Raw genomic sequence first — 27,242 nt, forward strand, 5'->3', positions numbered from 1 at the left:
TATTGTTTTAATTAACTTTATTTCTGAAGAAAATGTACATAGATGTATCCAAAATAGCATGCATTTGTAAAAGCTGACCTTGAAAAGAAATATCCCAATATTGGTAGTGCATAGCTATAACATATATAGTTTTTAAGTATTAAAGTTTTGATATTAGTTATTTGGAACTTACTCAAACCATTTCCAATATACCAAAAAAGGGGTCCAATTTCAGTTCCAGCAAGCAGCCGTTTATTTATAAACACTTACCAAAAACTGAAGAAACATATCCATATTAAACATATTCTGTATCGAATTTGTTCGTTTTGATGCATTTACCAGTCAACTGAAGTGACATTTCAAAACCAGAGATTAATTCATAACTCGCTTAGTACAGCAAAGAATCACTAATGTAAAAATATAACCCAAGTTATTCATGTTACAAATATTTGCCTTTTCATACTTTGTTATAAAAGCACAGGTTTTCTTCTTTACAAGTAGGCATGGCTTTAATTAAGGAATAGAAAAATAGACGACTTTTGTAATATTGTCCCTTCAAAAATATCAGAGACCTAACAAACTACTAGTACCGTTGCACATTTGCAGGAACAGAAATCCTACACCGAATAAGAAATCCAGATTGTTGAACTGTATTCTACTCTAAACAGAATGATTTTTTTTAGATGCACAGGTTTTTCAGTGTTTGTCAATTTTGTCTCCAGAGGAAGGAAACTGCTGAATTTATAACAGTTTGGATAGATGATCCAATAAATGCACATTTTAAACATAACAATCAGGCCAGACTCAATTGCAAGCAGCTAGTCAAAATATGAGAATACAGACAGATGCAAACTGCATCCACATTAATTTGCATTTTTTTCAAATTATGTTACCAGAGATAAAAGAACTATATACAAACCTACCTCGTTTTTTCATCCATAACTCCCTCCCTTTACATTGGCATCTTCTGTTAGTTTGAGGTGAAAAATAGTGCATAGGTTAAATGAGCAAACCAGCCACAATTTTCTTGTGCCTGGAATAGTCGTGGGCACCTGGTGTCTGCATCCATCCTGATCTATATAAAGTTTCAGATCTCATTCCCATTCATTGATTTTTACATCTTATGGTGTCATAGAATTACTGCATTCCAGCACTGGAGGAGGCTGTTCAGTTAATGATGCGCTTTGAAAGGGCTATCCAATTAGCCCCAACATCTTCCGCTTTTGCTATAACCCACTCTACCCCACCACACGTTGAACTTGCACCACACGCGGTCCACTAAACATTTCAAAGATTTCATTCCCTCTAGTGTGCCATAATTTGAAAAGCGGATGAACTGTAATTGCTATTGGTGGATCTTTACAACAACTTTAGCAATATATTTTCTTCTCCAGCCCTGCTTTAGGGCCACATACACAATGCAAAAACCAAACTGCAGCTTTATGGGGTCACTGCCGTGTCCTAAAGTGATGGAGCTTCTGAAAAGTAGGCACACCTTGAGATATATCCCAGCAAATTTCTGATTCACTTTATGGACATGGATATCTTATTGACAGTAATAACAGCAAAAGGACACCAAATACCTGAATTATCCCAATTGCACTGCTTACCTTGCTGCATGGTACATAAAAGATACAAAATAAACGTATTAAATGAAAAAGATACCAAGTACGTTCTACATTTTATTACAGTTCACTGCATAGAGGGTAACCAGGATAACAAAAACTGGGAGTCAACTGTTTCTAAATCTAAAAAGTTGTTTAATCATTTACTCATTCTTATTATATAGCAAACAGCAGTTAGAAGTACAAATGATTGTCTTTGCTGGAGTCCAACACACAAACTGTGTTAAGTAGCATGTGTGTAATTAGGACAAATTACAATTGATTGAATCAAAATTCTCAACTATCATAATATACAATGGACTTACACCACATAAAAACAGTAATACCCCTCCTTATTGAAGGTTTTAAAACAAAATTTAAAAAAAAACTTAAACGGTTATTTGCATCAAATTCTCTGAAGTGATTCTGAAGAGTGCAGTTATTTATAGTATTAGGTAAATCCCAATACCATGCCAGGGCCACTGTCAAAATAGTTCAAAACATGAAAACACTGCTAACATTCAAAAAAGCCTTTTAGTACATTCAGGTTTGAACACTTTTTTTCTCATTCCAGAAGACACTGCCCCTAACAGCTCCTCGCAAAATAAATTCATATTAACTGAAGTGGTGCATTAGTGAATTGGATATATGTAAAGATCGCAAATCATTTTCAGAGCCTTAGATCTTTTTGAGACATTTCATCTATCAAGTTATTCCAGTCCCTCGTCGCTTCCATTAAATGACGTTGACCATGACCCACCCAATCCTCCTGGTTTTCAAATATTCGACCACAAAACCAACAGCTGAATTTAGCTTCTATCGTTTTATTTGAAAGAGTTTTCACAATCTGATAATTGTTCTTACTTGTCTTTTTCAACTTTAATTTCAGTACATATCTTTCTTTCACAGGGCTCACTGGTTTTATCTTTTTGTACTGTTTGATGAGGAACCCTTTTGCAGCTACTTGCATACTGCCGCAAGGATTCAACAAAGCACAAATTGTTCTTTTCGATAAAACTACTTTGAGAACATTTCCTCTACACTTTTTAATGGTTTTCATGACATTAACCACTTCAGGGACATCAACATCAGGGTGATTAAGCACGATTACGGGCTGATTTCTTCTAGGACATCTAATAAGCTGCCCATGATCAAAAGGTACAAGTCTTAGGGTTTTCACAACTCTACAACCAGATGTCATATTGCTAACGTCAGGAGGCTTGATTCTTTCTCTCTCTTCTGTGTCTTTAAGTTCACTAAAGCTACTGGTTTCTGATTTTCGTGGATTTTCAGAATTCTCCATCTTTTTCTTTAGTCGCTTGCTGAATCTGAATACAAGATTTTCATTACATGACTTCCGTGGTTGCCACAATTCATCAGATTTCTCGTCATCCCATCGGCAGTTTGACTTTGCTGCAGATCTCTGTGAAATAACTGATGAGGCTTTATTAGTATTTCTTTTCTCAGCAGAACGAATAGATGAACTTCGTAGAGCTGGAGGAATAGGAACTTTAAGGGAAGCTTGAGCACCGATTTGGGGAGGGATGCTGTCATTTGCAGGAGTTGAGGACATAGATTTATTCACTGGTAGCAGGATACATGGAGAGCCACCGGCAAACAATACAGCCTGACTTGGTTGCTGTAAAGACTTAGTCAAATTGCCCACTGCATTGTGGAACATCACAGGATTTTTCAGGAATTGGTTACCCTTCATTCCTGATTCTCCATTGGAACCTTTAATAAATCGCAAAAATATCTTCTTAAGTGGTCCATTTTTTTCAGACATAGAATTAGCCACTGTATCTTCACTTATAACCCCATTAGGCTTCTTCTGCACAATACCCTGAAGCACAACAGTCTGCTGGTCTGATTCATTTTCAGTACTTGTCTGTGTGTCATTACCCGTAACAGTTTCCTGTCTCAGTGGAAATGACAGTGAATTATTTAACACCGATGGTTTTACATTTTCAAGTAGTTCATTGAGCAAATGTTCATCCTGACCATTTACATTTAATGAACCTCTCCCAGCTGTATGGCTGTCATTCAAATGTAAAGCAAGTTTTGCATAAGAATGATGATCAAACACTGCAGAAACGGGACCTGTAGGTAAAGTATCTTTGGAAGACAAAACGTTTACCGGTGTGGTCTCCGTGCAACCTATTCTGGAACTACTTGCTAATGGACATATATTGTGTCTGATTTTGTCAGATGCTGGTGTTTGTCCTGGTACACTGGCATATGTACTATCCAATATCTGAGGGTTACCACCACAAACAATGCTGGAAACTGCACCAAGGCTTCCATTACTAAAAGTGAGTATCAAGCCAGATCCTTTATCTGGCAAGGAGGCAGAGTTTCCAGGAACAACTTTTGTCTGTGGAACTAGTGCCCCAGAAACTACTTGCAATCGGGACTGTTGTGTTAAATGCAAGGGCACTGCAGAACCTTTTTGTGATGGTTGGATTAAAACCGGCTTAGCGATGCCAGCGAGGCATAAAGGTCTCAAAAGTGCAACAGATGAGTTACTGCCTCCATTAGCAGAAGTACGAATTGCATCCTTTATTAACTGTTGGCTGATTATTTCAGCAGAATGAGCCTTTAACAGTGTGTTCATCTTTTCAACACTTGGTGGCATGCAACTGCTTAATTTAGGTGGTGATGTAGTCTCCAGTGTGCTCTTCCCACCAATACATTTATGATCTAAAACACAGCTATCATTTACAGAGTCCAGCTGCACAGCTCCAGACGCTTCCTTAATGGCATAATTATGTAAAGCCATTTTCTTTGTTGCAGTATATGCACTCGTCTGTGTCTCTAGAAAACTAGTTGGACTACTTTTGGGACATTGTGGTTCACTGCGAAGATTTTTATCACCAAATAGAGAGGTGTCCTTCAATGCATCAAGTAGTAACTGATTTTCTTCGGGAGCCAAGCAACTCATTCCATCCCCAGTCTGCAATGAGAACACAGATGTGATTCTAGGCATCACCGGGGACACACTGCCATCAGAATCACTAACTTGTTCTTCATATATGTTTTCTGCAGAGATACTATGATTCATGTTATCTTTGGTATAAGAGTCCATCATCTCTATATCTGGTTTCCTCGTGCAATTTGATTTTTCTAAAAATGATTCAGGTCTACAGTAATCCAGGGTCTCTTCCTGATTGACAAAACTTGACTCATCCCCTTCTGTATTTTGAAATTTAGCATTTGCCTCCAGGCCATGGGTCCTATCTGAAGACCAATTATTGTTACATTGCCCGAGTTCTTGTTGGCTCTGCACTATTGCACAATCACTGACACTTTCACAGAAATGGCTGAACTCACTTTCAGTGCCATTTTTTAATGCTTCAGCCTCCACTTCTGAGTGGCAATTGCCAGGTACTGGTATTTCTGTAGCATGCAGATTATTTAAATTATACAAACATTTATCAGAATTAACTTGATTAGTTTCTTTTACATTGATGGGATGAATACTTTGTTCTGAAGCAGCTGCATTTAATACTGTACTGCAAGAATTATTATAGTCAACCACAGAATTATTGCAGAGTTCATCACATCGTATATTTAGAGTTTCAGACCCCAGTTCACTTGAAGCAAAAAGGAAACTACAACTTGAAGTAGTAGAAGTTGTGCTTTGTGTAGATGACATAGATATGCTGTTTGATGACACAGATTTACTCTCTGCATCAGATTCTTCATTAACGATTTCAGAAGGTTCCAGCATTTGCAGAAGTATAGGCGAATTAAGTTCATTCAAACCTTGGACACCTCGATTTTGACCGCCAACCAGCAAGTGGGATGGAATGTTTGGAAATGACGACTTGCTGGGAGTTGAAACACTTCTTGTTGAATTTTTTCCATTTAATAGACCATATTTTGGAATTATAGAGTCTTGGGAAGTTACAATACTTTGCAGTTGTTGAAAATTTGACATTTGAACTCCATTAGCTTCTATTTTGTTTGGCTGTCCAGAACACAATTCAGGCTTTAAGGAGCTTTGAGGAACAGCCTCTGATGGTTTTGAAATCATTGTAGTCTTTGAATTATCTCCTTGTAATATCAAACTACCAGATTGATTTGAAGTAGAAATGTTCACCTTGGCATAATTATGAATAAAAGGTAAATGGGTGCCGTTTATGGATTGTAATGAGGCATCGCAATCTGACTGAGACGCATTCTTTCCACCAGATGTCTGCTCATTTAAGCACTGCAATCCCTTTGAGGCAATCTGGCTGATGATTGATGATGCAATTATCGGTGTTGGACTACTGTTTGAAACTGAAGGTATTTCTGAAGTTGCAGGCTTGTTTTGTACAACCTGGTTATCTGGCATACCCTTATTTACTGCAGTCTCAGTTAAATTCAATGAAGATGTTGGTACTAATGATTTTGCTGTTTGAGCTGAGCCTGTAAACAGTGGCTCTAGTGTTTTAACCTGAGTAAATTTACCACTTGTTAAATAAGGTATGTACGACATCTGTGGTCCTGAAGTCTGCTTCTTTGATTCCACAGAACTGTCCATGATCATGAATGCACGAGGCTGCTTTGTGAAAATTCTTGATAGTCTAACAGATTGCGCATTCACACTTGATGTGTTTGCATCAGGTAATCTAACATTAGAATTTCCTGCATTCGGAGGTAAGCATAAAGAGCTGTCATTACTGGCTTGGGTTTGCGAATTTGAAGTATTTAAATTTTGTTTACATGTAGGTATTAGCCTTAATACTAAATGTTGTTTGCCATTTACTACTTTGAAGCCCATAAACTGAGCACTATAATTAGGTGGCACTGATAATTTATTTTTCTTTAACATCACAAAAGGGGCCCGAGGAGAGATTTCCTTACTGCCAATTGGATTAGAATCACTTACATCTGTCAACTTCGATGGAGAGCTAGAAGTTGTTGGCTTTGGTCCTGGAATTTCACTTTTCTCAACGCTGATATCTTTAGGACTAACTAATTCTTCATTCAAACATATGTCTGCAGCTGGTGGAGACTGTTGTTCTGGATGGCTGAATTTCTTTGTTGCATCATCAGACCGTTCCTTTGTAGGTGCCAAATACAGGATTTGCTTCTTTTTCCTCCATTGAGCTTTCCGAGACACCCCAATTTTGTATCTTTTCAGAACAAGTTTCAGACCCGCGGAATTCTTCAATTTTCCTTTTTGACTTGGATCCATTTCGGTTTTTGAAATGCTACCCTCCGCCAGACCCTTATGGACAGCATTAATGTGTTTTACAATATAGTCTTTACGTGTTGCACCATAGTTGCAGTATTGACAGCAAAAAGGAAAAGCCCCTGTGTGTACAACTAGATGTCTTTGAAACTCACCTTTTGTGTAACTTACATGCTCACATTTACCACATTTGTACTGAATCACATCATGTCGATGAATATGCTGAATAAACGTGCCTTGATCCTTGGTAGAAAATCGACACTTTTCACAGCGAAAATTACCATTTACACCATGTTTCCAATTTAAATGCTTTCTCAGCTCTTGCAGAGTGTACATTTTACCATCGTTACAAACTTCACATTTAAGAAGAGGAGTACGATGTTTCAATCGGTGTTGGCTTAGTGTCTGAAAATCATTAGCAGTAAAACTACACAACTCACAGGGATATACAGGTATGTCTGCAGCATGTAACTCCTGATAATGTTTCAGTAACTGTTTTGGGTTGTATTCAACACCATCTTTACATTTTTCACAGCTAAAACGTAGAACTTTTACTAATACAGTTTTTGCTACCCCCTCTGAAGTTTTTGAAGTCTCACCCATTGACTGCTGCACAGAACTATCCTCGAAAGAAATAACCCGACGGTCTACCTGAGCTAGACTTTCTCTCAAGGATTTTCGTGCAGTCTGGCATCTACTTAGTGATGTTTTACTTCGATTTACAAGAATGTACGGCGAGATATTTTTTTTCACATCTAATCTTGACAGAACAACTTTTGCATTTTTAAGTTTGAATTTTAACTCTTGCCAAGGCTGTTTATTCACATGTTTATTCACAGTCACTGAAGATATAGATGAAACTTGTGCACAGTTTCCTGTTATAGATCCTTTGTCCATTTGTACAATATTCCTTGCAGACAAACTTTGTTTCTTTCTACAATATCGCTTGTTATTTGCATCTGCAAAAGTACTTGTTTCATAAACTTGTGGAAAATTTCTCTGGTCAGATTGCATATTTCAATTTTGTGGAATGTTAATCAATGATGCTGTAGAGATTTCTTAGAAGTCTTCTCTCCAATTGCTGCATGTCACAAGAGGAGTCAGAAAGGTCATATCTTCGGAAATTAGCTGGAGAAAACAAGGCCGTAGGTTATTACTCCTCAGTGTGATAATTCTGTAAAATAAAGAAAAGATACTTTTCAATTGAGCTATTGCGCAAAAGAGACACTGGGTGTACAGCACAAAAATAATTCTCATGAACAAGAGCTACAGTGATATCATTCGAAATACCATTGTGGTAATCTGTCTAAAGGGTTTGAAGCAATGCATGACACAGAAGGTTCGAAAGGAGATGACGACGATATTGATCAGTCTCAGCAAATTATACTGGTCACAAGAAGCTTCAGTTTGGCAATGTGTACACCAGTCACAGGTTCATTTAATAGTGGCATGTTGGACAGTGCTTGCATATCTACAGTATGTGGAACAGTTTGGTTGAAAGGGTATTTGGATTTACCAAGTAATAAGGTTCGAAGAAAGTTCGAGGAATATATAAAAGTTCTACTTGCTTGCATACAGTTATTGCGGAAAATAAAAGCTCAGGGTATAGGAGAAAACATATTGGCATGGATAGAAGATTAGTTAGTGAACAGGAAATAGTAGGCATAAAGTCTGATTGGCAAGATGCAATGAGTGGTGTGTCAGAGAGATCAATGCTGGAGCCTCAATTTTGTACAATTTATATAAATGACCTGAATGAAGAGGCCAAATATACAGTTGCTACATTTGCTGATGACTTCTGTTGTGGGCAAAGTCTTGGAAAGGATTACAAGAGATAGAATTTATAATCATCTAGAAAGGAATATTTTGATTGGGATTGTGAACACGGTTTTGTGAAGGGTAGGTCGTGCCTCACAAACCTTATTGAGTTCTTTGAGAAGGTGACCAAACAGGTGGACGAGGTTAAAGCAGTTGATGTGGTGTATATGGATTTCAGTAAAGCGTTTGATAAGGCTCCCTAAGGTAGGCTTTGCAGAAAATACGGAGGCGTGGGATTGAGGGTGATTTAGCGGCTTGGATCAGAAATTAGCTAGCTGTAAGAAGACATAGGGTGGTGGTTGATGGGAAATGTTCAGCCTGGAGTTCAGCTACTAGTGGTGTACCACAAGGATCTGTTTTGGGGCCACTGCTGTTTGTTATTTTTATAAATGACCTGGAGGAGGGCATAGAAGGATGGGCGAGTAAATTTGCGGATGACACTAAAGTTTGGGGAGTTGTGGACAGTGTGGAAGGATGTTGCAGGTTACAGAGGGACATAGATAAGCTGCAGAGCTGGGCTGAGAAGTGGCAAATGGAGTTTAATGCAGAAAAGTGTGAGGTGATTCATTTTGGAAGGAAAACAGGAATACAGAGTACTGGGCTAATGGTAAGATTCTTGGTAGTGCAGATGAGCAGAGAGATCTCGGTGTCCATGTACATAGATCCCTGAAAGTTGCCACCCAGGTTGAGAGGGTTATTAAGAAGGCGTACGGTGTGTTAGCTTTTATTGGTAGAGGGATTGAGTTTCAGAGCCATGACGTCATGTTGCAGCTGTACAAAACTCTGGTGCGACTGCATTAGGAGGATTGCGTGCAGTTCTGGTCGCCGCATTATAGGAAGGATGTGGAAGCATAGGAAAGGGTGCAGAGGAGATTTACCAGGATGTTGTCTGGTATGGAGGGAAGATCTTATGAGGAAAGGCTGAGGGACTGGAGGCTGTTTTCGTTAGAGAGAAGGTTAAGAGGTGACTTAATAGAGGTATACAAGATGATCAGAGTGGACATTGAGAGCCTGTTTCCTCGGATGGTGATGGCTAGCACGAGTGGACATAGCTTTAAATTGAGGGGAGATAGATATAGGACAGATGTCAGAGGTAGGTTCTTTACTCAGAGAGTAGTAGGGGCGTGGAATGCCCTGCCTGCAACAGTAGTGGACTTGCCAACATTAAGGGCATTTAAATGGTCATTGGATAAACATATGGATGATAATGGAATAGTGTAGATGGGCTTTAGATTGGTTTTACAGGTCAGCGCAACATCGAGGTCCGAAGGGCCGACACTGCGCTGTAATGTTCTATTGTTCTACTGTTAAAGAGGTAGGAAAGTAAGCTGTGAAGAGGCCAAGAGGCTACAAAGGGATACAGATAGGTTACAGTAAGAGGGCAAAAATCTGCCAAATGAGTATAAATGTGAAATTGTCCATTTTGGTAGGAAGGATAAAAAAAGCTTATTATCTAATGGCTCAGAGATGCAGAGAAATCAGTGTGTCCTAGTATATGAATCACAAATGGTTAGTATGCAGGCACAACAAATAATGAGGAAAGCTAACTGAATGTTACAGTTTACTGAGAGGGGAATTTATACATAAAAGTAGGATGATTATGCTTCAATTATACAGGGCATTAGTGAGACCACATCTGAAGTACTGTGTGTGTTGATCTCCTTATTCAGGAAGGATATAAACATGTTGGAAACAGTTCACAGAAGGTTTACTAGACCAATACCTGGAATGGGCAGGTTATCTGATGATGAAAGAATGGACAGCCGAGGGACACAGAATATTGAAACACGAGATGCTGAGGGGTTTTGATAGAGTGGATGTGAAGAGGATGTTTCCTCTTATGGGAGAATTAAGAACTAGGGGTCACAATTTAAAAGTAATGGAGTTGCCCATTTAAGACAGATGAGGAGAAATTTCTTTGAGGGTTGTGAGTCTTCAGCATTCTCTTCCTCAAAAGGTGGTGGAATATTTTTTGTCAAGAGGTAGATATATTCTGGATAATCAAGGGGGTGAAAGGTTATCAGAGCAGATGGGAAAGTGGAGCTGAGGTTACAATCAGATCAATCAAGATTTACTGAATGGCTCAAGCAGACTCAAGGGGCTTACCCCTCCTAATTTATATGCTTGAGGTTTGGGGGTGGCAAAGTCATCGAAAAAGAGGTGATTTCTTGCAGAATAGATGGGGCAAGTCACTTTATTCATACTATTAGCAAAATAACCAGCTGCTGAGCAAGCCATCCATAAAAAGACAAACAAAATTGGGCATGGAACATGATAAATGAATGTATTTGAGAAGTCAGTAGATTGTGCAATTTACCCAGTCAGGACATTATTGCATCCTTTAACAAAACCTAGCATCTTTAATAAATGTTACAGTAGTATTACTGACATCATGTGATAGAAATTGAGTAAAAGCAAATTACCTGAAAGTTACATAGACAATTTACAACCCTCTCATCACAGGTTAAAAATCCAAAAGGATGCAGGATACTCGACTTAAAAATGTGAAATGCATGAAGCATCAGGCCGAAGTCTCCTTTCAGCAATTTTTTTTAAAAAGTAGCCATGGTTCTAAAAGTGTGTGACACGGGCAGAAACATTCTAATTTTACATTTTCTAGACATGGCAACCAGATTCAGTCTATAGCAATGCATGGGTAAGACAAAGAGCGATTGGGGATAAAAACATGGAAAAATAGATAGGGACCAGATTTTGGGGGGGGGGGGGGGGGGGGGGGGAAGAGATTCAGAACCAGCTAAATTTCTAACTAATCATTTGGGAGGCCAGCAACAAATCAGAGACTTGCGAAAATATGAACATTGCAGTCATCAACACCGAAATCACACGCTGAGATCAAGGAGATATTTCACAAGATCTTAGCTGACCAACCAAATCGTAAACTAGGCCGTTTCTGTTCGTCAATGGGCAAAATCTAAAATAACTTAATTGATGTGTAATAATCACCAGACATTAGAAGGGATTACAATTAGTTCCACTTTCTCTGCACACTTCAATGCCCTACATGCAGAGAGAAGGGAACTCATCAAGGACGAAGCCCAGAGGAAAATCTACCATGCACAAGGCCAGGGATAAATCTTAATCCTGGAATTTAGAATACTGTAAAAGAGAGGGCTGAAGCGTGGAAAGGTTTAGATAAAAGTGATAGGGTGTGATGGAATACATTAATTCTTCAACATGGTAGTCAAATTATGTGGATACATTAATCTAGGTTGAATAGGACTCATTTAATAATAATAATCTTTATTAGTGTCACAAGTAGGATTACATTAACACTGCAATGAAGTTACTGTGAAATTCCACTTTTAAAATTTATGAGGTATCCTGCACTTGACAGTTGGGGAGCAGAATACGGTAGATAAAGGGCTGGATGAGAATAGACAATACAATCCCAATAAACAAAATAGAGCTACTTTAAAAAAAAATATTATTCTCCTTTTTCACACTTTCTCCCAAATTTACACCCAAAAATAAACAATAATCTAACAAATGTAATGTCAATCCCCATATCAATAGCAATGATCCCATCCTCCCACCAAACCCCAAACATTAGCCCACATGTTAACATAAACAAATGACAACAAGGAATCACTCATAATCACCATTAACATACAGTCCCTCTCCCCCCAAAATGTTTGATGTAATCCAATTCTCGAAAGTGCATAATGAATAACGCCCATGAATTGCAGAACCCCTCCATCCTTTCCCTCAGTTCACATTTGACCTTTTCAAGCGTCATGAATTCCAGCAGGTCCCCCCACCACGCCAGGGCACAGGGTGGAGAGGTTGCTCTCCACCCTAACAGGATCCGCCTTCGGGCAATCAATGAGGCAAAGGCTACAACATCTGCCTCCACAGAAGAATAATGACAAAAAGTTAGAACTATAGTAAAATATATACCAGAAGGGGCATGTGAATGGGGGGAATGCAACCATTGTAACGAGGGGAAGGAAAACCATCGGAAAATTCAAACATTGACTAAATGGACAAACGGCAAGATCTATGGACTGGTGAGATGAGGTGTGACTGTGAAAAGGCAGTGAGAGTTCCAATCACAGATCTTGAAGTGTCTCTGATCCAGAAGATCACATACTGGCAACAGAACCTCTGATTAAGGGAGGAAGAGATCATGCAGTAGTACAGAACAAGGAGAGCAAGCAAAGGCCACAATTTGACTCGAACAAGGACCATAGAATGAGCTAGGAACACCACTAAAAGAGAAGCCCTTCTGATCTAGATATTTTAGATATAAATCCATAATCGATGTGAAACAAAGAATTAAGAGTTGGGATAGTTGGAAAGAAATTGGTGTGAAGTGTCAGACGGGGACAGTCATCACAGGTAGATTTGTACAGAAAATGTATTTCCTGATGGGACATAAAAGGCTAAAGCAAGACTAGCAAGTCAGAGTTTCCAAGAGTCCCGATGATCAAGATATTGAGAGTACATTCCCTCCTCTACATTAAAATGATCTTGAAGATTTTCTTAACCCTCAGCCATATTCTTGGAAATACAAGTCGATCGATGTAAAAGCCACATTTTTGCAGAATGGAAAATCTCAAATGCTATTGAAAACAACCAAAAGCGATGATAGAAAACTATTGAATTAAAACAAATGTGTTTACAGATTAAATAACACATCGAGGCGATGTTATTTCTTGCTTGCGATTCTCTAAAAGTAGGTTGTATTCAGATGAAAGTAGATCCCGCAATGCTTCACCACAGAGAAATTTGCAGACATCTTTATAATGAATGGAGTTGATTTTCTATAGGGAGGTTCTGCAGAATTTTTGCAATTGAGATAAAAAGGGAATTTAAAATCTGAAGTCAGGATTCAGGGGCCTTTACATAAATAGGAGCAGGCATAGACTATGTCAGGAGCAACTCTCTCAATACCTTGGGCTAATGCGCAGTCAATTTTAGTCCCACTTGACCCAAAGTTGCAACACAGGTAAAATTTGATTTTATTTAAAACACCAAAGGTCCTTGGTAAATCGCAATAAACTGCAGTCACCAATAACCGTTCATTATGTACAGTAATTAAACAGACAGAAAACGTTAACTATCTAATACCCCTTCCCCAACCACACCGCCGCCACCCCCTACCCCTCAGCCTAACTATTTACACACGAAGGGGAAAGGCTGGTGGAAAGAGAGCCAATGTTGTCAGGCAGAACACAGGCACTGGCCAACCCACAGGTTGCCAGTCAACCAATCGATCAGGCTCCCTCCAAACCTGGTTCCTAAGATCCACTGTGCCGAGGAGTCGGACTTCTCCTTTCCAAAACCAAAATCTGAGAACAATGTCCTGAAAAGCAGGCTGCTTGAAAATAGAACCTTATGGGTCCACAGACCAAAATAATAAAATAACAAAGTAATGGGAACAATGGAAATAAACAGGAAGGACTCTTACACAACATTGAAAGCTTTCTCGAAAGTGTTAATCACGCCCCGATCGTCACAGAAAGATTATCTTGCATTCAAGAAACAGACAAGTTAATAAGTTTGATTGGACAGTTCATAGAATCGCTACAGTGCAGGAAGCCATTCGGCCCATCATTTAAACTGGCTTTGCATTCAGACAGCACTTGGTGCCAGTTATGATATATTGCAACTTATCACAAGAAACACACGCAGTTGAGGTGGTTGAGAGGGCAAATAAAATCTTTACAATTCAGAGTAATGCACTCTCAAATTTCCTGTCTTGGGTGACCCCAAAGATGTAATGTTAGTCAGCTTTTAGTGATGCTTCCCATAGGGGATCAGGGGTTATGGGGCGAAGGCAGGAGAGGCCATGAGTAAATGATGGAGCAGACTCAATGGGCTATGATCTTATATCAATCTTCTGGATGGATTATCATATTACTGGTGGGAAATGTTGTCCCTTGTTCTGGGAAGCCAAGAAAATATAGAGTGGTTAAAAGCACCCTAGCTGTATAAACACTAGCACTAGTAGAAGTAATAAATATTGGATTATATTTATCTAATATTCTGAAGGACATCCTATACAAGGGTACTCTGAGGAACGTTTGCCCACTGGGCTAAATGTTCATTCAACAAAAGAATGTCACTGAGAAAAAGCTGAGGATAGACCTTGCTAAGGAAAGTTGGAGTTTTCTAAAAGTAAAATGGGTGAACACAAGACTTGCTCTAGAAAAAGTGGTGTTTTGTGTAATGGTGAGTCAAAAGAATTTTGGAAACTTTTTTTTATTGCTTTGTAAGTTAAGTACATTTTCAATTTATATGCAAGAAAGAAAGGGAAATCTGTAGTGGCCTGTTGAAGATACACAGATAATGGGCATTGTTGTTTGATTCAGGACTGGGATCACAAAACTGGGATACTCGGGCAGTGGGACACTGGGGTAATAGTTAAGAGGCAAAGATCTGTAAAGCTGCACCCTGTGAATAAACCTTGTGTCAAGGAATAAAATCTGTCTATTTTGTTATTCACCTGGTTTGGCATCTCCATTTAACACATGTAACCTAGGTTCAAGAATGTGGGTGGAGAACGTGTGTTTCCTCCAGGTGCTCCGGTTTCCTCCCAGAAGTCCCAAAAGATGTGCTGTTAGGTGAATTGGACATTCAGAATTCTCCCTTTGTACCCAAACAGGCAATGTGGCGACTAGGGGCTTTCCACAGTAATTTCACTGCAGTGTTAATGTAAGCCTACTTGTGACAATAAAGATTATTATTAAATTGAACAAGTCTTTCCTTGCTGGCCCAAGCCTAGACCAGGCATTGTCAAACTCGGGGGCGCGAACCACGGATGGGTCGCAGGCAGGTGTCGAGAGGGTCGCGGAGCCGTCTGTCGCGGCGCTCCCGATCGCTCAAATCTGTGCGCAACAGCCGGCTATTAATAACGCCGGCTGCAAGCGGCCTTCAAAATGGCCACAAACATGTAAACAAAATGCGGCCGCACTGTGCATGCTTGCCAGATCATCAGCGCGCATGCGCAGTGCGGCCACTTTTCTTTTTAAGCTGTCGCAGCTTTTTGGGGGGGGGGGGGTATTCATTAATTTTATTCATTTAATTTTTATTTTTTTCATTTATTTCATTCGTTTTTATTTTTTACAAGTTTGGGGGGCGGGGGTTATTTGGTAACATTTTACAGGAAAAAAATGCAGAACTTTGGAAAGATGGACACTCCATACTTTCCGACACCGGAAGGCTTCACCTTCATCCACTAGGTTCCATTGGAGGAGCGTGTACGAGGGCCAAAGGGACCCAAAACCATTTCCTCCCTTTTTGTCAGCATCAAACAAGGTAAGAAGAAAATGGTGGATCGCGCAGGTCGGCCGGCGTGGGTCGTGAAGGTTGGCCAGGTTGGGTCCCGAAGGTTGGCCGATTGGTAAAAATGGGACCCCGGAAAAACATTTTTAAGAACACTGGCCTAGACAATGGACTCAAACAAAAATAAAATGCTGTAGATGCTGGAAAAAAAATACAGAAAGTGCTGCTAATGATCAGCTGATGAGATAGTGTCTGGCGAGAGAAACAGTTAAGCTTTCAGGTCATTGACCTTCCATGTGACTACCTGCTCAAGTGAATAGGGCAGCATGGTAGTACAGTGGTTAGCACTGTTACTTCACAACACCAGGGTCCCAGGTTCAATTCATGGCTTGGGTCACTGTCTGTGTGGAGTCTGCATGTTCTCCCCATGTTTGTGTGGGTTTCCTCCGGTTTTCAAGTCCCGAAACACAGGCTGTTAGGTGAATTGGACAATCTGAATTCTCCCTCGGTGTCCTCGAACAAGCGCCGAAGTGTGCCGACTGGGGGATTTTCACAGTAACCTCATTGCAGTGTTGTAAGCCTACTTGTGACACGAATAAAGATTATAAAAAGTGATTTTTTCTATGTTCCCAGCAAATAAGAGAGCGGCACCTCCGAATTATTCCACGATGATTCACCAGTAGGCCTGCTATTAAACTAACTTCACCCCAATTTGGGAGGATAAGGTCACAAATTGCAATTTTCTAAACCTCCTGATCACTATCCTTTGCTTCCCTGCTTCAGCTGATGAATAAATATTTCTCCATCTGGAACACAACTTTGAAGAAGCACTGAGTGATGGTAACAAGCTTGAGCTGATGAATAAATATTCCTCCATCTGGAATACAACTTTGAAGAAGCACTGAGTGATGGTAACAAGGAGATAAAATCTACTCTGCGTACGGTCCTGAATGCCCATTACCAAGAGCATCATGGTAGCAACACAGTATGCCTAGTTCTGAAGGATATAAACTGCCAGACTAGGTAGACTTGCAGCAGGTGATGAAAGAATCAAGAGGGAAAAAAACCTACTTGACCTCGCACTCATCAATTTACCCATCACTGAAGAGTTTGTGCATGACTGTATCAGTAAGAGTGGCCACTGCACTTTCCTCATGGTATGAAGTCTCATCTTCACACTGTGACACCATCATATTGTCTAGCACTACCCACCATGCTAAATGGAATAGATTAAAACAGATCTAGCAGCTCAAAACTAGACATCCAATAGGCATTTTAACCATCAGCAGTTGAATTCTATTCAACCATCATCTATAACCTCATAGTTCAGCGTATCAAGCATTACCATCAAGTTAGGTGATCAACTCTAGTTCAATACAGTGTGAAGAGGATGCAAGCAGCATCAGGCATGCTTAAAATTAGGTGCCAAACCAGCGAAGGTAGAACACAGGACTACAATTATGTTAAATAGCAGAAGCAGCATACAATAGCCTGACCTAAGTGAGCCCACAACTAACAGATCTTCTCAAAGTTCAGCAGCCTTGACTATTAAGTCACAAATGGGGTGGACAATTAAACAGGAGGAAGCTCCACAAACAGCCCTATCCTCAATGATGGCTGTCCAGGACCAAAGGTGCAAAGGAAAGACACAAGTACCGTGGGCAGCACGGTAGCATGGTGGTTAGCATAAATGCTTCACATCTCCAGGGTCCCAGGTTCGGTTCCCGGCTGGGTCACTGTCTGTGCGGAGCCTGCACGTCCTCCCCGTGTGTGCATGGGTTTCCTCCGGGTGCTCCGGTTTCCTCCCACAGTCCAAAGATGTGCGGGTTAGGTGGATTGGCCATGCTAAATTGCCCGTAGTGTCCTAAAAAAGTAAGGTTAAGGGGGGGGGGGGGTGTTTGGGTTACGGGTATAGGGTGTATACGTGGGTTTGAGTAGGGTGATCATTGCTCGGCACAACATCGAGGGCCGAAGGGCCTGTTCTGTGCTGTACTGTTCTATGTTCTAAGTAACTGGACACAGACAGAACTACCAATTGGATAATCTAACTTTCCCTCCTGCCAATCTCCAGCATCACAAACACCAATCCCCCTGTATTTCAATTCAAATCATAGGATAAGTTGAATATATTAGATATGACAGCTATAAGCCCGCAGAATATCCCAGCCATTGTTCTGAAAATCTGTGTTTAACCAATGCTGTTTCAATAGAATACATCTACCTGACAAGACTGTCAAACTGCCCTGGTAGGTCTGCCCAGAAAACACTGGTTTGGCCAATTATCATGCCATCAATTTACTCTCAATCAGCTAAGTGATAGTAAGTCTTGTTAAATACTACTAAAATGGCATTTACTCAAAAATATCCTGCTCACAAATGCACAGGTTGAGTTCTACCACTCTGCTCCAGACTTCATTATAGCCATGGTCAAAACATGAACAAAGAGTTGAATTACATAAATAATGTGGCAGTTCTCAATCTCAAAACATCATTTGACAGCAGAGTAAAAGTGCATCAGAAAAAATTAATGTCAATGAGAATCAGAGGGGAAACTGGCTAGTGCAATAAATACCAAGCACAAAGGAAAATGATAGTGATTGCCAGAAATCAACCATTTCAGACCCTAAACATCACTGCAGGAGTTCCACTGCTGGCTCAACCATCAGCTGCTTCAATGACCCCCATCCTGAATATAATATTAATAGAGATATTTGCTAACAATTTTGGTTGCCAGTCACAAAAAAAGAAGTTTGTACCTACATGCAGCAAGACCCAAGCAAGATTCAGCCTTGGGCTGATAAATGGCAAATACCATTCTTGCCATTTATATCTCAGACAAACACAATCTCCATTGAGATAATCTAATTACCTCCACCTCACATTCAATGACATTGCCAGCTGTACCCACCACCATCAACAGCTAGAGGACACCCCTGACTGGAAACTTAATGGTTCAAGCCATGTAAATACTGTGGCTACATTTTAGGCATGGTATTCTGCAGCAAGTGACTCATGTCAACTCCCAAAATACCATCCCTCAACTAAAAGACATAAGTCAGGACTATGATGCAATACTTTCCACGTGTCTGGATGACCACAGCTCCAACAACACTTAAGAAGGTCAATACAATCAAAGGTGAAGCATCCCAATAGCCACCTTAATTTTCCATTGTTCCTGGCACACTAGGGTTGCAAGAGTGTACCTTCTACAGGACTCACTGCAGCAACTAGCCAAATCTTCTTCCCAAAATGGTGGCATTAATCACACAGTGCTTAGCACTGCTGCCTCACAGAGCCAGGGACCAGGGTTCAATTCTGGTCTTGGGTGACTATGTGTGGAGTTTGCACATTCTCCCCAGGTCTGCGTGGGTATCCTCCAAGCGCTCTGGTCCCCCTCCCCCCCCCCCCCCCAGTCGAAAGTGTGATGGTTAGGTGGACTGTCCATGCTAAATTGCCCACCTGTCCAAAGCTATACAGGTTAGGTAGGGTTACAGGGATAGGATGGGGGAATGGACAGAGGTAGAGTGCTCTTTTAGAGGGTCGATGCAGACTTGATGGGCCTTCTTTTGCACTGTAGTGGTTCTATGGATTCTTCCACAAAAATCTGTGATAATTACCACCTACAAAGGACAAGGCCAGCAGGTACATGTTTTCCACCATCTGGAAATACACTGCCTTTCCTACATTGTCACTGTGGAAGTGTCACAGACCAGTTATTCAAAGGCAGCTCATCATCACACTCTCAAGGACAATTGAGGACAGGAAAAAATTGCTGGTCTTGCCAGCAACATCCACATCCCATGAATGAATGAAGTCATCCAGGAATAATGGTCATTAGGATGAGAAGAGACCCTGTATTAATAAATGTCTCGACTAGAAATTCCAGAAAACCTACTTATCTGACTTTAATACATATTTTTTATTAAGTATCTGCAATAAGTGACTTTTTAAACTTTTAATAATATTAAACAGTCAACTGATTTCCAATTTTAGCCAATGAAGATAGATCTTTTCCATTAAGATTTTTAAAAATCCAAAATACCAAAATAATCATAGATTATGATGGGGGAGGGTAGAAAGAGAGATACATTTTAGATTTGATAAAATTCTGAATGTTGCACGAGGATTCAAAACTTGTACAATTTGGAAATATTTAATTTGTGCTTTCAAATAAATCTATGGCACTATACTATAAAATGATACATAATAGAAGCTGCAAATATAATAGCAAGATTGAAAACAAAGAATAACCTGGAGCATAAAACAATAGCAAAATCTTTCAACTGGTTGTTACAGTAAGCAGTCATAGCAGATAAAAATTAAGGTACACAGGGAAGCAAAAGCCACAGGTACAACTCACTTAAAAACAAAGTTTTAATGTGCTGAACATTAAAGGAGGTAGCTGTGAATTTATTAACATCGCACCTTTTTTCACATTCTACTAATTTGCGCATTCCTGTATCAATCATCTCTCTTAGACACACCCCACCCAACATTACGTTATTTGTCACATTGCTTATATGCAATTGGACATGGCTGCTCTAACAGAACACGGCAAACTCTAGGACCCACAATCCACAACCACTGCAGTGCATTCTAGCGAAACCCATTCTTCTTAACTAGATGTGCTCAATACTTGATATAATTCCAACTGATACTCAAAACTATGTATTCTCAACTATGTATTCTCAGCTTCGACACTAAGGAATATAAATTAATTACACAGGTATTACATACCTTTAGAAAGTGCCTGAAAACAAAAATTGACTGCTAACCCAAGAGCCCTCTCTCTCAACTACAATTTCAGCAACCTCATCACCCTGATAGCCATGTTCAGAAGTCAGATGCACAAGGGTAGAGGGTCAAAGAAAGCATGCACCCAGCAGCAGTAACCAACAGGCCTTCTTCATGAACCAAGAGCTCGGACAGTCAATGTGAATGGGAAATCCTCCGCATTTTCCTACTCTGACATTCAGTAGATGTGGATGACCCCTTTTACCAAGATGGGAGTAAAAACTCCATTCAATTAAATTAGAAATAACTTCTACCTTGTCCAGCCCCTCATCTGGAAGGCATGATGTGGAGATGCCGGCATTGGACTGGGGTGAGCACAGAAAGAAGTCTTAGAACGCCAGGTTAAAGTCCAACAGGTTTGTTTCAAACACTAGCTTCCGGAGCACTGCTCCTTCCTCAGGTGAATCGCCCAATTCACCCGAGGAAGGAGCAGTGCTCCGAAAGCTAGTATTTGAAACAAACCTGTTGGACTTTAACCTGGTGTTGTAAGATTTCTTACTGTGCTCATCTGGAAGGAACACAGCATCGCCTTCAGTGGAGTAACCCCTCCCCCAAACAGAGATAGAACTGGGTCAGCCCAAAGGAAAAATGATTCTGGGACACTACATCACACTATCCCCATTCTCCCTCCTAGTTTCCAACTGAATCCAGTTTTCCTTTCACGTTCCAATCTGCTGGATTTGAATAATGGACTTGGAACATACTGCATGGTAGCACAGCAGGTTTGCTGGATTGGCTCATTCCTTTCAATTGATTAAAAATAACTTCAGAACTAACCCAAATCTCAGTGGGGAAAAACGTTAGAGGATGGCTGGCACTCTTATCCATCCATCCCAGCTTCCCAACCCAGTCGGATGGAAAATACAAGAAAATGCAAGTTTTAAAAGAGAGGCACTAATACTATTTTCAGGAATATTCAGACGAGTTCTTGTACACACACATTCAACTTCAAATGCCAGTTATGATCAGCTGCTAGTTTTATTCATCGCATCTTGGGACCAATTAATAGCAGACAAGTGTAAACAATCTTGTTTTATGCTAGTGGCCTTTGTGACTATTTTCAACTGAAAAGGTATGCTTCTTGTGAATCACTATATATTCAGGCAAGCAGAGAAATAATGAAGATGAAAGAGTTATCATTCGTAAATTACTGGATAACAGGGACAGGGTGGAGGTGGAGGTAGGGTGCTCTTTCCAAGGGCCGGTGCAGACTCAATGAGCTGAATGGCCTCCTTCTGTACTGTAAATGCTATGACTCTATGATATATGAAAGTTTCAATGTTATCTGTTTTACAGTTTTTATCGTTCTACTGGTTGTTCCTTGCCAAATAAAGGTTGCCCTCGAGATAGGCACATGCTATCACTTAGCAATGATTCCACTTATTACTTCAGTAATGGACATATTCAGCAAGCTACTATCAAACAGTTACTAATGGCAATCCCACAACAAAATGAATTTGAAACCAGAAAAGGTCATTGGCTCCAGTTATATTCAGGTGGATCTAAAGACAGTGTAACAATTAAGATTTTGAAGACTTGGGCAATTGTGTCTTCAGAAAATCTAAAACCCAAGCATACTCCAGAAATTTAAGTTTTGAGATATATATTCCCATATCTGATTCACAATTATTTATCAAAAGCAACATTTCAGTTATATTTCACAATTTTTAATTCATCAAAACTCATTTTTAAAAACATGAAACAATTTATTTTCTATATAATTGAAGCATTTCTTCACAATCCTAAAGCATAACAAGAAATCAAAATGAATTTCAAACTCTGAGATGTGCAACTTTATACTATCATTTTACCAGAATAAACAACTGACAAGCCAGAACCTGTTTTAATTATGATCCGGCTTCAGAATTAAGGAAAGTAAAAATGTTTTTTCAGATAAAGATCATTTGCGACTTTGGCATTTCATCCAGTCAAGTATTCAAAACAAGTAGATTATTTCTCAGAAAAGTGAGATACCTCTTTACAAACAGTAGGCTTGATTTTAGATAAAATGCTGCTCCATTGAGAAACCTATTTGAAGTACATGCAAACCCAATTTCTTGAATAATCAACTTGAAGCACTCATCAGCAACTTGAAAACACTAACATTGCATTTCTCCGACTTGAACTTACACCTTTTGCACTACTTAATGGCCTAACACGAACGATGACAAATTGCATTAATATTGTGCCTCTAATGTGTCAAAACATCCTGAGGTGTTTTACAGAAAATTTGAAACAGAAAGGGAGATATGAGGGCAGATAACTAAAAGCTTGAACAAAGAGACACGTTTTCTGGAGTGGCTCAAGGGAAGAATCTCAAGACGCTGGAGAAATGGTCACCAATGTAGATCACGGACAAAATCAGAGATGCAAAGTGTCAGAATTGGAGAGTAAATATCTGGGGGTGGGGGTGGGAAAGTGTGTAGAGCTGGAGCAGTTGACAAAGATGAGAGATGTGACCATAGAGGGATCTGAAAACAAGACTGAATTTTAAAATCAATAAATTGACTTCTGGTTGAGCAATGTAGGTGAGCAAACACAGAGAATTGATGGCTGAACATGTGTTAGTGCGAGGGCAACAGTGTGTTGAATAACAGTTAAATATATAGAGGGAGTAAGATGGGAGACTGGGTGGGAAAGGTTTGGAATAGTCAAGTCTAGAGGTAACAAAAGCACCAAATTGTCAAGTAGTGTTTGGAATGAGGTTTCTTTACTCTTGTGGTGTTCTTTGATCTCTGATGTGTACGATGGTGTGGGCCAAGAACCTCCAGACAATAAAAGGGTGGATGGAGAAAGAGAAATTAAAATTCTCACCCCCCCCCCATTAACTAACTAAAGTGATGTTGAGCCAAGGCATTATGTAGTATGTCTCAAACGCATGGGGAAAGTGGTCGGTTTTAGGTAATCCGAACCTGCCAACGCTAATTTGCAATAACTTTGGGGGGGGGGGGGGCAAGGAAAAGAGAGTGCAACCTCATTAACTCTTTGGAAAATTCCAGTCTATATTCAGCTCAATAAATCAGTAAATTGTCACATCTCTGGTGATAAAACAATTCAATAGTACTGGAAATAACAAACTTGAATATATAGCATTTTAACTATTTTAAGATGTTGATTGATAACATTTTATCACTTTTGTTGACTAATATTAAATCTTCAGGTTAGCATCACGTCTCTAAAAGCATGGATATAAAACATCCATAAAAACTACATAAACGCCTCATCGTTATTAATAATGTAAAAACGTGGGTTTTGGTGTAAATTAGTTGAGTTACGAAACTACCAAGATATAACACTGAATTGGATGACAACTCAACAATTCATCAGTAAAAATTCCACTTATTTTTTTAAATGCCTACATGTAGGTCATATATATTTCATCAGCACTGGTCACAGTTTTACACGTGTCGCACACAAACGACCAACGAGTAAAAGGGAAAATTTTAAACTGAAACAATTTCAAGGTGAACAAGTACAATTCAGATACAGCTACTTACATGAGACAGCGGTAAATGCTTCGAAAGTTCTCTATTGGACTACAACGGGGAGCAAAATACTCTGAACTGGACGGGGTGTTTTTTTTTGTTTGCAATTGAAGTATCCTGACTTACTTCGCTGGAGTTGCTCGGAGGCCGAAAATTACGAATAGAAATCTATTTATCCCCACCGTCAAGATGGCGGACGTATACACGGGCGGAATTTAAAAACTGGTTGATGGATTTCCTTTTAGCCGATCACTTCGTACCCTCAAATTATCGTTTTAAACTACAGCGGCGACGCGAAAGCTCCCTCCCCACCCGTCCTACTCCAGGCCTCCACGGATCTGTACCCCCCGACCCTTTATCTGCTGCACTATTTGCTCTCAGCCCGAAAATGTCCTCCGCCCACGGTCGGTGCAAACGAGCCGACATTTTCTTCAGCTTTCAAGTGGTTGCATTGGGACTCCCGGGGGGGGTGCAGCAGTAGCAGCCCCGAGAGGGCTGGAAGTGAAGGGAAGAAGCACCCTCGTCACTTTGTTGACTGGCGGGTGCATTTTTGCTTTGTTTTTTTTTAAAGTAAGATGAACGAAATTCGCCATAATCTTACCATTTGGGAAAGTAGTGTGAGGGTCACTATGAGACGCCATGACAGTTCCATCCGGGCATTGTGCTGCTGGGGAGACGCCGGGTTCCTGCAGTCGAGCGGCGGCCCTGGGCTGAGAGAGGCGCTGCCGGGCTGAGGGCGATGGTTGTGGGGAGGGAGGGGGGCGCGGTGGTACCTTACAGGCGACTTCCGGTAAAATCGCAGCTACTCTTCCTGTTTGAATATTGCACACCAATCGCAATATGAACGTCAAAACTGAAGCAACAGCAGCAAGTGGAAAACGATTCTGTTTTTGAACACACTGAAAGATGACTAGTTACCAGGCCTTCTGATTCTCATTGCAAACATCATATAGAAAGGGGAGCCCCCACCCCAAACAAATTCCCATCAGCTGGTGATATGACCCCTTCACAATCCGACTGCCTTAAAATACACTTAATGTGCAATGTCACCACGTAACAGGGCTTTATTTTTTTTAGAATAACATCTTGCTATTTACATTATTTTAGATACTGTTTAAAAAATAAGAATGACCATCTTTTATGTATTGAGTGTGTAGTGCTTCTTTTACTTTCACCTAGCGCTGTTGTGAAAATTAAGACTTATGAAGGGGGAGAGTGACCCACTCGAACGTTCAAGGCTGAACTCACCTGAGGAAGAAGCAGTGCTCCGAAAGCTAGTGTTTGAAACAAACCTGTTGGACTTTAACCTGATGTTGTAAGACTTCTTACTGTGCTCACCCCATTCCAACGCCGGCATCTCCACATCATGGGAACTCAGAGAAGTGTGGGTTGCCCCCCAGGTGAACTAAAAACTGAAATATGCAATCTTACCAAGATTGCCCAGGTTGAGAAATTAGTAGGTACAGCATAGCAGACTTCTGTTTTCAACAGTTCTCTAATAGCAAAATGTTTTCATTTAATTGTGTTTGTAATCATACTTTCTGTATCTAGGATGTTTTGCTGTTGCTATCTACGATATTGGCACTTAATTAGGTCTTTGAGCAACGTCAGCAATGTGTAATGGTGAGTGATCTGTTGATGTTTCAGATTCCAGCATCTGCAGTAATTACCTTTATCTTGGTGTTGATGTTACTTCTTGTTTCTGACAAAATCTCCCTAATCAGAGAATCTTAAAAACATTCAATATGAAAAGTCTTCAAGGAACAAGGTTTTCTTTTTAAAAAGAGCAACAAATCTTGCTATTTTTATTACTTTAGTTGCTGCCTTTCCTATTGTAGCATGGATTTGTGGGCTGAATGGCCTCCTGTGCTGTAGTAACTCTTATGACTATTTATTAATTAGGTTCTTAGTCTGTTTCAATACAGCAGATCAGAAACATTAAGTTCAATTATCTTCCAAAGTTGACACTTCTGATGTTTGCTGTAAGATGTTTTTGAAATTGCACCACTCATTATGATTCATGACAAGTCTTTTTGAAGTCTTACCTGAGTGTCAAAAGTAAGCACATTCTGGTTGCAGAAATCATTGGTGGCATCAGTATTGATGTCCAACAAATAAACATTGATATTTTTAATGATTGGTCTTCCTTAATCTTGACTGCACTATCTACTCTGAGCCCAAATAAGAACATAAGAAGTAGGAGTAAGTCATTTGGTCCCTCGAGCCTGTTCTGCCATGCAATAAGATCATTAAAGTCACTTTCCTGCTGTACCCCATTACCCTGGATTCTGTTGTAGAATAAAAATCTGTCCAATTAAAAAAAAATAGAACTTGCCATTACCAAAACTGCTTAGAGGAATATGTTCTTCACACCAAACAAATCCTCCCTATAAAAAATAACCTGTCACAAGATTGGCCCTTCTCATTGGTTTTGCAAGATAAAGGAGAAACCTATGGTATGTTTCAAATTGATTTGGTTATTCAAAGAGGCTCCATCTTCCTTAGGGACCATAAAATATATTTGTATTTGCTTCCTGTATCCATTGAAAGAAGGAAAATAGAAGTTTCTATTGTTTTTATATAGCATGCTTCATACCCACAAGGGATCTTTTGCAACCAGTAAAGTGGATTTTGGATTGTAATCACTTATAAGTAGGTGGCACGGTAGTTAGCACTGTTGCTTCACAGCTCCAGGGTCCCAGGTTCGATTCTCGGCTTGGGTCACTGTCTGTTTGGAGTCTGCATGTGCTCCCCATGTTTGCGTGGGTTTCCTCCAGGTGCTCCAGTTTCCTCCCACAGCTCAAAGATGTGCATGTTGGGTGGATTGGCAATGCTAAATTGCCCTGTGTCCAAAAAAGGTTAGGCAGGGTTACTGGGATCGAGTGGAGGTGTGGGTTTGAGTAGGGTGCTTTTTCCAAGGGCCAGTGCAGACTCGATGGGCTGAATAGCTTCCTTCTGCACTGTAAATTCTATGAAATAAGTAAACACAGCAGTCAAATTACATACAGCAACATTCCACAAACGGCAATGAGATAAATGAGTAGATCATTTTTAAATATATGTAAATGTTGTTGAATAAATCTTGGCAAGGATACCTGCTCTTCTTCAAACAGTGTAATTATAATGTTATAC

The 27,242-nt window shown here is 40.0% G+C and overlaps 1 protein-coding gene and 1 long non-coding RNA gene across 3 annotated transcripts; one reads left to right on the forward strand and one right to left on the reverse strand.

The window, feature by feature from the left end:
* On the reverse strand, window positions 1-24,879 carry LOC119979384 (zinc finger protein 518A). 2 transcript variants are annotated; one of them, XM_038821526.1, is made up of 2 exons: window positions 24,712-24,879; window positions 1-7,939 (listed from the first exon to the last, which is right to left on the reverse strand). In XM_038821526.1, the coding sequence occupies exon 2, from the start codon at window positions 7,777-7,779 to the stop codon at window positions 2,254-2,256; it is 5,526 nt and encodes a 1,841-aa protein (XP_038677454.1). In that variant the 5' UTR covers window positions 7,780-7,939; window positions 24,712-24,879; the 3' UTR covers window positions 1-2,253. The 2 variants fall into 2 exon arrangements, with proteins under 2 accessions (XP_038677454.1, XP_038677455.1); XM_038821527.1 differs by lacking the exon at window positions 24,712-24,879 and adding an exon at window positions 24,123-24,302.
* On the forward strand, window positions 24,545-26,244 carry LOC119979385. Its single transcript, XR_005463712.1, has 2 exons — window positions 24,545-24,680; window positions 25,290-26,244. It is a non-coding gene; the product is annotated as an uncharacterized LOC119979385 (long non-coding RNA).
* The last annotated feature ends 998 nt before the right edge of the window (window positions 26,245-27,242 follow it).

This window comes from Scyliorhinus canicula, chromosome 16 (assembly GCF_902713615.1).
Source record: "Scyliorhinus canicula chromosome 16, sScyCan1.1, whole genome shotgun sequence".
Taxonomy (NCBI): Eukaryota; Metazoa; Chordata; class Chondrichthyes; order Carcharhiniformes; family Scyliorhinidae; genus Scyliorhinus; species Scyliorhinus canicula.

Excerpts from the sequence above, each read along its gene's own strand:
- LOC119979384 (XM_038821526.1), bottom strand. The coding sequence starts at position 7,779 with ATGCAATCTGACCAGAGAAATTTTCCACAAGTTTATGAAACAAGTACT.